At 40.7% G+C, this 17,015-nt stretch overlaps 1 protein-coding gene across 2 annotated transcripts in view; it reads right to left on the bottom strand.

Moving 5' to 3' along the window:
* Positions 1-6,844: 6,844 nt before the first annotated feature.
* Positions 6,845-17,015, bottom strand: part of LOC128736619 (uncharacterized) — a 41,630-nt gene continuing 31,459 nt past the window's right edge. Inside the window, exons 3-4 of one of the 2 annotated variants that reach the window (XM_053831117.1) lie at positions 8,120-8,224; positions 6,845-7,461 (exon numbers count right to left, since the gene is read on the bottom strand). In XM_053831117.1, coding sequence (XP_053687092.1) covers positions 7,451-7,461; positions 8,120-8,224 — 116 coding nt within the window. In that variant the 3' untranslated portion in view covers positions 6,845-7,450. The remainder of the gene's footprint in view (positions 7,462-8,119; positions 8,225-17,015) is intronic. The other variant, XM_053831109.1, reaches the window with a different exon arrangement.

Below are 17,015 nucleotides of genomic sequence, written 5' to 3'. Positions count from 1 at the left end.
ATATCAATGTACGAAAACTATCGCAAATATCTCCTAACAAACTCAAAATCGTAACTAAAGCTGGATAAAGTGGGATCAAGTTGATTTTCTGTCGTATATAATGATAATGACTGACATACATACAATTTTCAGCATAAAATCGTAGAGTAGTACGGAGCGACTCGCGTCTAATCGGATATTATCGTATATAAATACTTTTATAGTTGAAACGCTCAAAATTATTCGTAATCGCGTATATCGCCTCCAAAATAGTACGGATATGCCAATTTTGCGCATGAAATATGATTTATTTAGCATGTATATCTGTACGTAATGCTGATTTTTACCTTTTTTATAAATATGAAAATGCTAGCTGGGGCTTGTCAGGAGTTCGGGTTTTCTGTTGAGAAACTCTTCATCTTGCAACCGCCGCACAAAAGTGATCGGCTTTGGGCCGACCGACGTTGGCCAGCATCCCCCTGTCCCACATAAACATCCCGCGGTTCCAGAGCACCGCGTCAGTGATGGTTTTGGGGAGCCGTATCCAAGCGTGGGAAGCTTCCACTCGTGTTTATCAAGAAAAACGTGAAAATCAACGCCGCGTACTATAAGACCGAGGTTCTGGAGAACCGGAACTTCGTGACCTCTACGGGAAAGAACATTACGTCTTTCAACAGGACGGCGCACCGGTCCACACGGCGAATATCGTCCAAGCGTGATGTCGAGAGAATGATTGATTTTCTCTATAAGACTTTGTGGTCTCCAAGCTCCCCGAATCTTAATCCCCTGGGCTTTTATGTATGGTTGTACATGCAGGCCAAGCAGAGCGAACATAAAGTGAGCGCTATGGACCAAACTAAGAAGCTTATTTCCAAGATCTGGAACGAGATGCCCATGGACCGGGTGCGTGCCGCGTATGATTCCTTTGAAAAACGTCTCAAGCTCGTCATAAAGCACATAGGAGTGGGTGATTCCACAAAATATGTCGTAAAGGTTCTCAATAAACACTGCTTCAATAAAAATTGACTCAGAAATTTTTAAAGTGTATTCGAACTTATTGAACACCCTGTAGAACACACTAAAATGGGCATCTTTACTGACTGTAGTACCTATAAATTATAAATTCTGCTCTATAACTTTGCAGACGATTTATTTTAGTGCGTTTAAATGTTCTACAAAGTTATTCAGTATATTAAAATACAGATTTTCTCCAAACACTGTTTGTCGCTAGGATGCATATTTAATGAGTTATGGAATATTTAAGAGAAAAAAATTAGCACTACTCAAACTTTTTATTTGAATTTTGGGCGACTTAGGGCAAACCAAACAACTGCACTGTACAAAAGCACTGTATTTTATATACAAAAAACAAAAACATCCACCAACCGCACTTCGTGAAAACCCCGGAATATATTTTATAACACGTTAAATATACACTCTAAAGACAAATAGTCTTCAGTAACAATATGTAATTTAAAACATACTCTATACTTTTGTAGAGCATTAGAAAGCAATAAAAAAATCGTTTGCAAAAATATTGACCACAATTCCAACAAATCATTATATTTTGCCAACAGTAAAAGATAGAAAGATATTGCATTCAATATCTTTGCTCATTTTAGTGTGTTCCACAAATTTTGGGAAGACAATTTTTTTTGGGCCCATTTAACCCGAAATACCCCGCAAAATCAGTCAAATTTTCAACTTTGAAATGCTATTGCTTCAAGGCACAGAGCTCAAATACTTAATGTGATATTTATTGTCGAACTATGTCTATTTGCCTTCAAAATAGTGTTACTGAATTATGGAAATAGCGATTTGTTTTCATTTTATAACGAGAAGTATAAAATTTGTCAAGTGATGCCGTATGGCATCATTGGGATGATTCAGATTAAAAACACAAATATTTGTTTCACCCTAATAGGTGGATATACGATCAACTTGATGATGTCAAAAAATGGGTAAAGTTCTCTGAAGCAACTATCCTTGAGAAAGCAAGTATTTACACGCTATAAAAAATATTTTGATTTCGATGGTTTTGTTCCTCTCATTATTAGGGTGATAAAATTTTCGTTTTTTTTTTTGGAGTTAGGGGCACCCAAAACGGTATAGTGTCTTCAAAAAAGTTGTAGAAAATATTAAAATATGCAACTTTGGTAAATACAGGAACTCTCTATCTCTTTCTCTGAGCGAGCTATAAAGAATTTTATCGACTATAAAGAGACTTTTACGGTTTTTGTAGATAGAATATAGTGCTTTTCTATGAATGTTGTTTGGTATGCCCAAAGTAGCCCTGAATTGAAAAAAAATAGGATTGTGCAAATTGTTATCTTAAATATTCCATAACTCATTGAATATGTATCCTAGCGATAAACAGTCTTTGGAAAAAATGCGTAGTTTAATATACTGAATAACTTTGTAGACTATTTGAAAGCACTAAAAGAATCGTGTGCAAAGTTATTGAGCAGAATTAATTTTTCAATGCACTTTTTAAACAAATCGTTATATTTCGCAACTAGTAAGAAATAGATAGTTACTATATCCAGCAAAGATGCCCAATTTGGTGTATTCTACAAGTTTTCTGGCAATTTGTATCGCCCTAATAGCTGGATTCACGGTTATACCAAAAGCAAAGCAAAGCCTAGGTGCTACGTTCCGTTATCGAAACTTGACCTTCTGTTTTTATACGATAGACTTCGCAGCCAGCTCTTAGAGTACAGGACAATTGCAGGGCCAGTTGCTACGATCCTATTGACTCTAACAGCCTCTTCCAGTCGAGATTCGAACATACGACGACTGGCTTGTTAGGCCAGCATCACACCTCGAGGCCAACTGGGAGGCGGTCCCAAGCAACCAAAAGTTCCGATAAAAGTGGATTTTTAGCATAATCAGCTACCCAAATTATCATGAATGGAATTCTATTCAGCTTAATTTTTAAGCAACTAACCGTACTTTCAAGTTTCAAGTGGGAATGCTAAGCAATTTTCAAACAGAACTAGAAAGTTCTCAAAAAGTTTACTTAGGTTGCTGTATAGATCGCTGTTCAGCTCGAAAGAAAACTTCGATAATCTCAAAACTAAAAAGTAATTTTCCACTTTTCCTTGTTTTTTCCTTAGCTAAACCATTTATTTTGGTTATTAATAAGCTTAGATCGAAAACCTAGATCAGAAGAATAATGATTGTTTATTAATATTAATTTATTTTCATAACTTGCCTCGAGTTTCGAACTCGAGTACTCTTCTTGGTAACCTAGACACATACCACTGCTCCATTGCTGAAATATGAGACCTGCATAAATTTGACTCGATGTACTGTTTCTCATTTACTGTAACATCAAGGACAGCCCCTGGTTTCTTTTTGAACTTGAAAGCCATGATCTGAACTTAAAGTTCAGAAATAGTACGCGCAAAACTTCATCCAAACGTGGAAGTTTTGAAATAGTATGCGCGAAACTTCATCCGAACGTGACAGTTCAGAAAAAGTACGCGCGAAACATTTTTCGAACTGGATGGTTCGAAAAAAATACGCGCGAAGCTTTATGTGAACTTGCGATTGACAGTTCAGCAGTTTGTTTTGAATGTTCCAGCAGCACCAGGCGGTAATCCCCCCCAAAAAAGCATGACTAAAATATAAATGTACGATCAAGCGGAATGGCATCCGGTCCCACGATGAGGCGATGGGCTTATGATAGGAGCTCTCCGGTAAGTCCTCGTCAGATGCGCGACCAGCCAACAGCCAACGCAAGAAAAAGGTTAACCAGAATCCTGTGAGCTTTCAAAACATGCTGGTTCTGGATAGTGCAAGTCTGCCTTTACCTCCAGTAATTGCAGAGCTGGAACCACCAGTCGCTCTACTACGACCAACCGCCGCACCGTTGCAGCCACAACCCGTACCAATGCAATCACCACTCGCTTTATCGCAGGCATAGAACAAACCATTTCTTTTTATTGCTTTAGAAAAATCCAGTTTTTGTTTAAATACCGGAGAATAAATTTCACTATTCAATCAAAACGCCGTTTCAGTGTCTGCGTCGAAGTTTCGTTTCAATTTCAAACTTTCAATTCGCATGTTAAACTTTCAAGCATATTGAACTTTCAAGTTGCATGTTGAACTTTCACGACGCATGTTGAACTCTCAAGTTGCATGATGAACTTTCAAGTTGCTACAAATATTAACGATACTTTATTAGGAATCAAGTTCGGTTTGGAAATGTAGTATCATGTTGTTCAGCAAGAAAGTTCTGCGGAACTAAGTTTGAACCAAATATGAACTTCCGAGTTCGTTCCCTAAGTGAAATCCGAACTTTTGGTTGCTTGGGGTTATATCAATAACGCAAAAAGATACACAATATTTTATAATTAAACTTCTTCAAAAACACAAAAATTGCGCGTTTTTTACACAAATGCTAATGATCGCGTTTTTTCGATTTGGCACTACTGTGCATTGCCACGAGGAAGAATTTGACCAAGTATCGATGAACGCAGAATGAGTTGACCATGATGCTGAGGAGGAAATAAAACGGAAATCGTGATGAGCTAAAACAACTATGTTCTATGTTCTACCATGTTCTGATATGTACAGGGACGAAGTGGGAAACCTGGTCACAAACGACCACGAGGTGGTCGACAGTTCCAAGCAGTTCTTCGATGGATATCTCAATGGCGATATAACAGAAGAAGACGAAACGGAAAGTAACTTAGGAGTACCTACAAATGATAGCGCGTGCCGGCTCCCAATCTCAAAGAGATCTAGCGAACTGATCAGCTGAAGAATAATAGAGCCGCCGGAAAGGACCGGCTAACGGCAGAACTCTACGAAAATCGCAAAAACCACTGTCAACGGCGTTTCACTGGATCATTACAAGGACTTGGGAGCAGGAGAAATTACCGGAGGAGTAGATGGAAGGTGTGGTTTATTCCATCTATAAAAAGGGCGATCGGTTCGATGGTTGTAATTACCACGGTATTACGCTAGTCAACGCCGCTTACAGTGTTCTCTCAGATTTTGTTACGTTTTCTTGTTACGACCAGGCGGGCTCTATGGCGGCTCGTGCCACTACGGATCAAATTTTCATTCTCCGAAAGATCCTCCAGAAATGTCAGGAGTACAGCGTGCCCACGCATCATTTTTCGTGGATTTTAAAGCAGCATACGATACAGTCGAGCGCAAACAGCCAACTGACGCGGCCGATCGAGACATCCTGGAGCGAGTGATGTGCTACGTGGGTGTTCCGGGAGCACTCTCGAGCCCCTTCGAATTGCCCAGAGGTTCATGGCAAGGTGATGGACTGCTCTGCATGTTATCACTGATAGGGGGGCTCTGTAGCCGCAAGGTTACCAAGTCTGCTTCGACAAGCGAATGGTCTTAGTACATCTGGGAAACTCCAGATGTATTAATGCGAAGTTCCTATGAATTTAAAGTTCATGGAGCACTTTTTCATCAATATAGAATCTCAACTATCGAGTACTATTGTTATATGCACCTAGGCCACTCAGTTTACTTAAAATGATTTACCAACGAATTTCGCCTAACATGTGAATATAGGCCAAGTGTGAGCAAACCGAGCGAGAGTTCGTTTTACTCAGCTGTTCTAATAAGAAATAAAGAAGTGGTTCTGAACGAGAAATGCCTGATTTAAAAAAAAACTGACATTCAACAACAGCGTTGCCATACTAGCAATTAAGATATGAATCTGTTTATAAATGGCAACTGGCAAGTGTTGCAAATTTACGGATGTAAGTTTTGGCATGTTAGAAAGTTACATCACCACAATAAAACTAATCCGCTTGATTTGAACCCAATATAACACCTCTCGATATGCATCAAACCTACAGAAATGAACTCCTAGCAGCCTGTTTGTCCACCAATTCGCAATAGTAGCTGTCAAGTTGAACCGCACTTCAAAAACTAACCTTTCCTCACCATTCATCTACCCCTTTACTCCCTTTTCAGGCACACACACACACGCGTGCACCTTCCCACAAACGTCAGATTACCATCTAACAAGGAAGCTAATTTATACCCACAAAACCAATCGACCCACGACTCGGAGCTCTCTTCGTCCAGCAATAACAACGGTCGAGCCCACACAGAGTCCACCATCTCCCGGGCCACGACGGGGACGGGCCGTGCCGGGGACGGCTGGTGGACAAACATATTGCAACTGAATTGTCGCGGCGGCGATCAAATTGGCAAGATTATGTGCGCCAAGCCTCGTTCCATAGCCCCCACCCCTCCCCGCAGACCCAATACCACGGTACCCTATCATGGGGCCCATAATCGAGCAGCAAGTATTGCAATTATTGCACCATAAAATTTAATTCTTTTCTCCAGCACACGACGCACGGCATTCAGCTCCGCTGTGGAATGCCAGCCCGCGCTCCGGCCGATCCACGCGTCGTCGTCGTCGTCGATCGACAATAATGATCAGTGTGTCAAAAGTGTTTTATGATTGGCTATAATTGAGTCGGTCAGTCGGTGTAAGCATTCAGCTTTTAATAACAAGGAACTTCATCGATCGGAATTCGGTTTGCGACATCAGGACGACCTTGAGCGATTATCCGTCGTCCGCTGGTTGGTTGGTTGGTTGGTTGGTTGGTTAGTCGATGTTAAGGTGAAAGTCAGTCACTGTCACCAAGCTGCTGTTCGTGTCGCTGTCAATGTCACCACCGAAAACAAGTAATTTAATTTAAATCCACTCGCCATTTGGATGAAAATAAAAACGAACTACCAATTCGCACACAATCATATTTACAACTGCCGAATAATTAAGGTTAATGACCACCAAGGAAACCAGATTGTTTTCATTCATTCAATGTTTGGCTCTTTTTACAATGTCAACTAAAATAATTTATTAAATAGCATTGTTAATTAAATCTATAATACAAGGTTTTCCTACACAATTCGTTTGTTTAACGTTTCTCCTTTTTTGCTTCTGTCTTTCTTGGGTTTGATTTGTACAGGGCTATCACTAATATGTGTTGGGGATATTTAAAACAAGATTCAAGAGGGTTCGGGAAATAGGGTTTTTAACAGTTTTAAGAAAATTTGATATGGCATCAAATTCTACCCGAGCCGGGTCGGGTTATCACTTTGCTTCTAACTTTGCTAACCTATAGACTATGAACGGTGTTGTGGTTTTTTTTTCATTTTCTTTAAAATACCAAACTTTATTAGCTAGTGTCGCCAGTCAAACGAGGATAGAATTAATTTTTAAAAGGCAGTTAAACTGGACTTAGAAGTATCTTAGACTTCTGAATAGCGAGTTATACGAATCTGCGAAAAAAAGCAGGAAAAATGGGAATCGAATTATCAGATTTTGTATCTTTGTATCACAAATTGCAATTGCGACAATTATAGTAAGTGACGGATCGTTTCGGGATTGTGTTTTTTTTTTTTGTTATTGACACGAACATTCGCTACCAAACATTGGCCAGTTTAGTTCCGGTCGACCTTGCGCGGGGTAGGGAACTCAAAAGAACACTAGGAATTAATAACAGTGAGAACAACAAAACAGGGAATTAGGAGGATTGATTATTTACATTGGATTTGTTTTAGACAGCGTGAGTTAAACTTAATTATGTGATAGATTAGAACCCTTAGTCGGATCAAAGCAGAAAAATGTTAGCCATTTAAACTTATCAGTAAACTGTTTAGTTTCATTCCATTGTTATATATACAAAATTCCACACGATCATGCTCTGTTCATGCAATTTATGTGTTTTGTTCGCGAATAACTGTTTTTCGTGTTGTATGTGATTAGCGACTAATTGTTTGTTTTTTTTATGTCTATAGCGCGGTCTCAAAGGTTACGGTGTGTCCCACTACCTCATTCCCACGTGGTGCTTCGTCGCCCTTCCGTAGACTAATTGGAATTGTTTGGAATCACCATTCAGAAATTGGCATGAGAAAACATCGCAAAGTATGCAGTGGCATGCAGTACAAAGTATAGGCAGTGTTAGACGTTGAAATCAATCACAGTGGCGGAATTTAAATAATTTCTGCCTTAGTAGAATAGACGGTAGGTAGAACGGCACTTTGTTAGTATCAGTTTGACCAGGCAGCGGTACGAGTAGCGGTGGTAGTATTAGAAGCCAACTTAAGATGACGCAAGTATACGTCAGTTATTACTCAATCTTACTTTGCGGGGTGTTTGGGGGCACGAAACCATAACCGGAAGCGCCAACAATCACTCCGCTGGACTCCATTGGACCATCGGTAGGAGGTGGGGGAAACACGACTGGACCTGCAAAAAAATTTAAAAGAATGGTCGGAATGTAGTGGGCGATTGGCCTAGGTAATAAAACCATTAACATACGTTGGTAAGGTATTCGTATGCTATGCACAATTAATAACAAAGAGCACTGAAAGCCAGCCTTATAACAGGCTGAAAAACGTGTGTACCAAACAGTTTTTTGTTTAATTTTAATCTAAATTTTTTATCCTTAAAAACTATGGGTGCTGAAACAATGAAAAATGTGGAAAGGTGGCATTCGAGATTTGCCCGCATGGTTGACCTAAAGGTTGAAAACCTTGGTTCTACATTCCGCATTCAGAACTTAATTTTTTGTTTTTTTGACAGACTTCGCAACCAGAACAAGGCAATGGCGGGGTTAGTGCTACGATTTTTTTGACTCCTGCAGTCTTTCCCAGTCCAGTTTTGAACATACGATGACTGCACGGTGGTCCAAAAGGACGAAAACTGGAACTTTTTTTCCTAGTGTCTTTTGCTTTCATTATAACATTTCGGGTCTTTAGCGCTTTTGTTGTTAGAGACATGGTTTCTTCAGCAAAGTTGTAGAAAATGTGAAAACGAGCAAATTTGCTGAAAAAAAACATTTCTATCTCTATCCAGAGCGGCACTATAGAGCATTTTCTTAAAAAGTACTTTAAAAATTAATTTTTCATACTTAACTTTTGTTGGTTGCATTTTACAAGAACTCATTGTTCCAGGCAAATATCAAAGTACCCAAAACACACGTTTTTGCAGAACACCTTAAATCTCTGTGACCTTTCTTTACAAAGTTCTTTACAAAGAGATTTGCAATCTTCTCCAGAAACGTGTTTTGAGTGCTAGGATAATTTCTTGGAACAATATGTAAAATTCAACCAACAAAAGCTATGCATGGAAAACTAATTATTACGGAACTTCCAAAGAAAATGCACTATATCTCCACATCCGAAAAAGATAGAAATATCATTTCTTCCGCAAATTTGTTTACTTTTATGCTGGCAACAACTTTGTGTGTGTTTCACAACACAAAAAGTTATTTTTTTATTTTTATCATAGAAAATCATAAGTAACTTTTGGCAGTTTCAAATTCTGAGGGTATTTCTACGAACAAAAGTCCTAAAGTCACTATATTTCTAAAATGAAAACAAAAAGTAGAAAGTTCCACCCTTCACTCTTTTCAACCACGGTGGACCAGCGTGTTAGACCAGCACGGTGTTGTTTCTTGAGGCTAACTAGAAGGCTCAAGGTTGCCAGACTGAAATTGTGTCGCATCTCAAAGTTAAAAATTGGCCTAATTTTAGGGGAGCAAAGTTCTGAATTTATATGACCTCGAACACCGCTAAGTTGGCTACGGGTCACCGGTACACCTTGGTACCCAAGTAGCACTTGTAACTAATCATAAAAATAAAAAAATACAAAAAGGTTGCACAGCAGTTACATTTAGGATACTTGTAACGAGTTAGGTTACATAAAATTAAAAATAGTTACTTTTTAGTTTTCTAGTGACAAAAATCTCAAAAAGTTACCAGGTAGTTACCAAATGACCAAATTGAAACCTTTTTTTCGAACTGTCATCAACTTGCTGGTCGCAAAACAGTTAATTTTCCGTTACGAGCAGTTACGAAGTCAAAAAAAGTCGGCTAGTAACATTTTCGCAACAAGTTGTTCACTGTTCCTTGTAAACACAACGGATTAAGGAAAAACTAGACCTGAAGAATATTGCTAATGGTAAAGATAAACAATTGGTACACGGGTTGTGAAATGCTCTTGTAAATGCGTTTATTTACTTAATTGATGGTACTTGGAATCTTCTCCGCCCAGACATTGGTATTGAGTAAACAAATGATGATTATTCTCAAACGTCAAAACGATCAAGTTACATCGAAACGAAACCGGCAATGAAAATAGGTTACAGTGTAACTTAGAAATGACGACATAAGAAATAAGTGACTACAAAAGATTTAATATTGGTTACCGTATAACCGATACCGTAACCAGGTCGAAGGCTAAGGTTACGTACAACTAGAATGTAACTGAAATGTAACCTTCTATGATTAACACTGGTGGTAACTGTTTTATTCAAACTGAAACTATTCTTTAATATTAAATTAACACTTTCTTTTCACAACAATCACTAAAAATACCTTTTCCCGATATCAACAATGTGAACAATGAACAATGGCTGCTTAAAATCATTTCATGCAATATGCCGAAAACGATACAAAACTTCAAGGACGATGGTGTAGTAGTTAGAACCAAAGGCAAAATGGTTATGAATTTTACTGTGATAGAAGTGATAGCGAAAACAACTTGATTTTTAATGGTTTCTAGGTGAATGCTCCACTAATTCATTATTGCTAAGAATAAATTTAAAAAATCAAAAAATTTAAATTTAAATTTTTATATTTGATTTACAAAACATCAATTTTTCAAAGAAGTAAGTAACGAAAAGCTATATTAAATAAGAGCGCGTGAATTTTTCAAAGCTAGAATCATGCATTTCACCATAAATTTGAAACTGCATTAAAATTTGTGTTGAAATAATAATTTATACACTCTTCTATATTCAACAGTTAAATTTACTGCTTGACGTTGACAGCCATAGATTGAAATAATAAACCTGCTACATTTTCGCTATGCAATAAAAGTTACAAGATAACTAATTTGCCACCAATTGAAAGTCAATTTACAGTTTATGTGTAACTTCAATAGTAACCATTTTGTAACTATACATGTTACATATTGGTTATTGAGTAACTGATAATGCAACCAGATTTAGTTACATAAGTTGCGCTATTTCGGTTACACAACTGTTATATTTTAGGTTACTGTAACCGAAGTTTTACATTTAAATTTGTCGCATATCAGCCGCTGCGACTCAATTGTGACAACGTGTGCTACTTGGGTAGCTGTTCGCTTCAACGGCTGTCGCACTCGTCCGTCTGGTTCCGAAGGCAGTTCCTGGACAACACTTTGCCGGCATAAGCGTCCCTTTCGGACTCTCGCCCGTAATTATTCATGCATTGCGACGAGTTTTTGCGAGTGTGTGTTTAGCTAACAGCTACGTTCGTCGCTTTCGTTCTTCGTTGCAGTCCGAGTTGCTCAAAACCGATTACTCGCGATGATTTGCACTCTCGCCCGTGAGCATAACCGAGGGCGAAAATGAAGAAGAAAAGAAAAAGTAATGCAAAACCTGTATCCCGGTGCGCCTCTATGCCTAACGGCCAGCTTATTGCTCAGGAGTTATTTGACCTGCTAATATGCAGGAAGACGATGTGAGGATGTGCGTGCGCGAGTATGTAGGTAGCAGAATGTCTGCACATAGCAACGGTGGCTGTTTGTTTTACGCTTGCGAGTGCGGCGTAAGCGTTTCATGCTATGCTTCTCATACTCACTCGCGTGAGAGTAGACAACGGCTTCGGTTTATAAACCGTCCATCCCAGCTTGCAGCACACCGCTATCATGTCTCGATATTGGTTTCAAGCGGGCGAATGAATGACCGTTATTTTGACCTTTTAGGACAACTTATTGTCCATTGCACGACGCAATAGGCAGACCTCGCATGTGCTTAAATTGTTGTGCGAGATCCCGTGCGTCTGACGTTTGGTTAGGCAGCATCAACCTTTCGACGGTGTGGCCTGTCTGCAGCAATATCTCCTCATCCTCTCCGACACCTAACACCCACCGCACTCACAGGTTTATCCGTTGGAAATCCTCCTCCACTCTAGCAATGTCGTTCGTCATTTTCATCTTTAGCTTTTCGTGGACTCCAGTAACGTCCAAGTGATCCGCCAGGGTTACCGCCGCTCATTCATCCAGGAACGCCAAGTCAGTGACGGATTTATCCCCACAAGGCAAGGCTAACCGGTTTATCTGGAACAGCGTATCGTTGTACGCGCTGGTTCCAATGATACCGTCGATTGGATGGAGAAGTTCATTACATTGTTGTCTGCATCCCCCGATGTTGCATTACAGCCGACCGGTGATCGTTCAGGCACACGTGGCACAGCTTCCAATGATCGATGACTTTCATCCGTTCTGTATACGATGGGTTTCTGGAAGTCTCGGATATACCGTAACCGATTATCTGAGCGCTGACGCACTTTGCTCGGCTTCATATTTCGGCTTTCTTCGTCACTGGTTTGGCCTTCGGCTTCGCTGTGGTTGTATACCACTCCAAACTCTTTCAACTTGCTTTGGGCTCTTCCCGATTGGTGTCGACTTTCCCGGCAGACCCGAACTCCATGCTGGCATTCGCTTCGCAGATATCCGACACTATTTCGAAGAGGAAATCTGTGAAAGTCCTAAGGGTTACTTTCTTCTTCCCTCGCTTGAAGCGTACCCAATCACCCAATAAGCAGCGGATTGATTAAGTGCTGTTTGAGATCCGGCACCTCCAAGTGTGCGCACAGCTGCTCGACGGCTATACCGAAGGGAATGAATGAGGCCAACTTTCCGGCCTCGGTGATTCCAGCTTGTGTACTTTCTCCAGATAGCTCTGCAGATGTTATTCCGAACCCTCAAACAACTGGCGAAGGCCCATGGATTACTTTCGGAACCGACTTCGGTAGAAGCTGCTGCCATCGAACCATCTCCAGAATTTGACCTGTTAGGCATTTTTGTAGCCGCACAAGGGTTTCAATATTCGAATACCCACAGGCTTCGTTGGACGCTTGGTACATTCCGAAGAACAACGGCATTCTTCTGGCTTTCCCGAGAAAATTGGTAATTTCTTGCTTACCCCATTTCGCGCTACCAGTTGCCTCTTGTTTAGGTCCAGCTTGTGCCTGCCCCTGCCCGTGTCGACTCAATTGATCGAACTTCTTGAAACTGTATTCTTCTTCATACCTTAACTTTTTTCAGAAGCTCCATTAGATTCGCCGTCCGATTCATCTTCGTGTAGAATTTTTTCACCCTCACTGTCATCTACACTGAAACCACTGTCTTCTTCATGGCCTTCTTCGAGTTTCTCCAGATTCCGCTCTGTCAGTTTTTTCACCTTCGGACTCCACCTTTTACGTTCCCCTGACGCTCCTTCACCAATAACGACGGACTTTTTCGAGGTAGATTGTTTCAATTGCTTCATCCTTTGCCTTCATTTTGTCAGCAAATGACTTTTGCTGCTTTTTCTAGCAGACTATTTACTGCTGTCGCGCTTACGGAACGGCTTCTTGCATCTCCCTATCTTTCTTTTCTTCCTCCTCGAGTAACTGTTTTTTCATCAGCATCCGCTTTATCTCAATGGCTCGGTTGAATTGCATCTCATTTCTTTTGATAAGCACCACTATTTCCAGTTCCAGCTCCAAGAGCAGCTTTTGCTTCTCCTCCATCAGTTTCAGCTTGTAATCAATTATAATGTAATCAAATTTTTCTGAATAATCTTACAATAGGAAGTCAATTTTGCCCTTCTTGCACGCTACAGTCGTTTCCTTTGCCTTTCTTCTGTCTCGTTTGACGATACTCGTTCTAAAACGGTTTAGATTGAACTCTAATTAGCCTAAACAAACTTCTATTTTCATAAATACTCACGACTTGTACCTTTTCAATCAACTAATTAGTATTATATTGTTATATTGTCTTTTCGTGTTACCCAACAAGTAGTCACGTAGGACCGGACTTTTTGTCGCAGAAGGAGCAACCTTAAATCACAAAAAATTGAAATAATTTCTAATATTATCCATGGTCAGATGTTCTTCAAATAGTCTAAGGGCATCATGCACCGTAAATTAGGAATAATTAAACTGTTTGGCTTGCTTTGCTCTTCTTAGCTATAGAGCCTATAATTATTCTCCGATTGACAGATATTTAGAATAAATTACCTGTACAAACTCAAACAGTGGATATATAACTGCCCTTCACCCTGGGTGGTGCTTTTGAGTCTTACCAAATTAAAGTTAGAAATTTTCAATATCATGATGCCACTTATAATGATAACTCACTTATCCTTTCTTTCGAGCCAAATGATTGCCAAAAATTGAAAAAATATACCCAAAATATGATCTCGGTTTAATGTGGCGTCTCTCTATCTGATACAGGCTCTCTAATCGTTACGGTTTTCAGACAAGTCTCCTGTTCGACTTACTTTTAACAACTGTTTCAACAACTGATTCTGGTTCAGCTATATCAACTTTTCAACAAATTTAGACAAACTTTCGCAGTCCTTCAATCCAGTCGTAGGTAGGTAAGAAGCGCGAAAACCACACTCAAAACTTTGGCCACTTCTCATCCACCGGTATTACACAAACACTTACACCGTGCCGTGCAGGAGACACAGCGAATCAGATTACATAAATCAGCATTATTTTATGGCTTTTGCTCGGTACTTTGTCTCGCGAGTGCTAATCGCACTTAGCAGAAACCACCCGCCCCGATAGAGATATTTAAATGTCAATCTTATCGCCGCAACCAATGGATCTGGAGATCTGGTGTCGATCGGCTGATCTGCTGCTGCCACCACCAGCAACCACCAGCGGCATGAGCAGCTGGTTAGATAGTGCCATGCCATGCCCTCAGCAGTTGCCACCACATCGCATCGGTTAACCGCAGCCGCGACGACGCGTCAGTCTCGGGTACGGGCGTGGAATTAACATACCTCACGCTAAACGCTTGCCCTCCTGCTAATAAAACAACCCTCTTCGGGCCGGTTATACCTATTACGAGACGGTGCGCTTCATTTCTGAAATTGGCTTTTTAGTTGTGTGTTTTTTTCTATTTTAGATTGCAATTCTATGTAATTTTTGCTGATTTTCATACTACTTTAGAAAATTTCGTGGTCGGAAGTGGATTAATAAATCTTATATCTAATTTATGGATGCCCGAATTACCGCGGATCAAATTTTCGCAATACGGCATGTACCCTTTGGTTTTTATTGGGGAATTTTTTGGATTAGTGAGATCCGGATTAAAGAGTCTTCCGATAATAATCGCGTGTCATATTAGTAGGGGGATACTGTACATTTCTATAAGTGTACAGTATCTCCCCGCAAATCCGACGACTCTTTAATCCGGATTCCGTTAATCCGAAAAATCCCGAATTAAAAAGCATTATACTTAGCTTCTTTCAATCGAATATTGCCTTATTTTCTGCCTTTTCTATTGCCTTCCATTCCTCCGGTAGCTGATCGTTTTCACAGATCCTGACTGTCAGCCGATGCAGACAGGTAGCCAACCTATCCAGGTCCATCATGATAAACTCCGCTGGGCTCCGCTGTCTGCTGTCTTGGTATTCCGTCTCCGCGCCATTCGGGTGCTCATTGTAGTGCTGCTTCCACCTTTCGATCACTTCACGTTCATCCGACAAGATCCTTCCGTCTTTATCCCGCCATGTTCCTGAAAATGATACAACCGTTCCATGTCTTCGCACTCCATTTCTTTCAAGGGAAGCTTCTTATCCCGGAAAAACTGGCTCTGCTGTCTATATCGTTCTAAGTTTTGACGGGTTCCCTGCTGCAATGTTGACACCTGCAGCTACATTTTTGTAGTCTGACATCCTCTGAAATTCTTCGTTGAACTAGTCGTTACGTCGACTCCTTTCAGCGAACCCTATGGCACCTTCCACTGGATCGCTGTTCATGACTGCTTTATGGTGTCCCGGCAATCCTCGAGGGGGGCTTCCGCATTGCGCATTGCGCGTACTCAGTAGCAACTTCAGGTAAGCTGGCTCGTTCCAGATTGTACCGTAGCGTGCGACGGTACCGAATGTTGGTAACAACGGAAAGACTTTGGCGCACCTTAACCATCGAAGGTTATAGCGGTCAGAATCGATGCTTGCACCGCGGTAGGTTCTAGCATCAGTGATATGCAAGAAGTGACTCTCAATCGTGGTTGATTTGCGAGTGCGAGTGCGCTGGACTTTCTCATAACTGGTCTGAATTCCTTTTCCTGGCCAACCTGAGCATTAAGGTCTCCGATGACGATTTTGACGTCATGTCTTGGGCAGTTGTCGTATTCACGTAAAAAGCGTCTGTTCTGTGAACCGATGATAGGGTCCTATATTATGTAAGTCGTGTCGAGTATCACTTTGCCGTTTTCGTTCGTAAGCGGGTGTGCACTGGGCTTTCTAATAACTGGTCTGTATTCCTTCTTCTGTCCAACCTGAGCGTTAAGGCATCCGATGACGATTTTAACGTCCTGTCTTGGGCAGTTGTAGGTACTGAGTATCACTTTGCTCGACTGGTGTGTTGTGGTATTAGAGAAGTCAAACTCGACACTTTTTTGTTCCAGTGACTCGATCAAGTCGACCACTCAGTGCTGCATAATGCGACCATTTTGCTCGACTCGACAGTAAGTTAGTCGAGTCGTTTTACTGCACTCATCTTATATAATATGGTCTTTAATTATGCTTAGCCATTTTTGAACACAAACAAAAATAGACCATAGACATAAACAACTCAGAATCCCATGCATGTAACATCAAACCAGACAGCAGACACATGTAACAGTAAACCGAATCGACACCCAACTCCGGTCCCAGGTGGGTTAATTTGGCGGCGGCGGGTGTGTGCTGCACGCCAAGATCTCAATAATGGTTCATTAATTTGCGCCCATTAGGGAAGCAATCGGCGGCAGGTTTAATCTCACGCTCATTTGCCTATACACCACACCGACATGCACAGCCTTAATAGCAACGTTTGCTTCCGAATCTGGGCTGACAGCGTCAGTGAACCATGCTCCGTGGCGTCTGCGGTTCATGAATTATTTAAATTCAAGTGTGTGGAAAATACAACAAAAAACACACTGACCCAAACATTGTTTGCTGTACCGATCGACGGTGTTAGAATTGAACTGCGTTTGTATGTAAAAT

Source organism: Sabethes cyaneus, chromosome 1 (assembly GCF_943734655.1).
Source record: "Sabethes cyaneus chromosome 1, idSabCyanKW18_F2, whole genome shotgun sequence".
Taxonomy (NCBI): domain Eukaryota; kingdom Metazoa; phylum Arthropoda; class Insecta; order Diptera; family Culicidae; genus Sabethes; species Sabethes cyaneus.
Note: the sequence above shows the minus strand (reverse complement) of the source record. Positions and strands in the feature narration are given on the sequence as shown.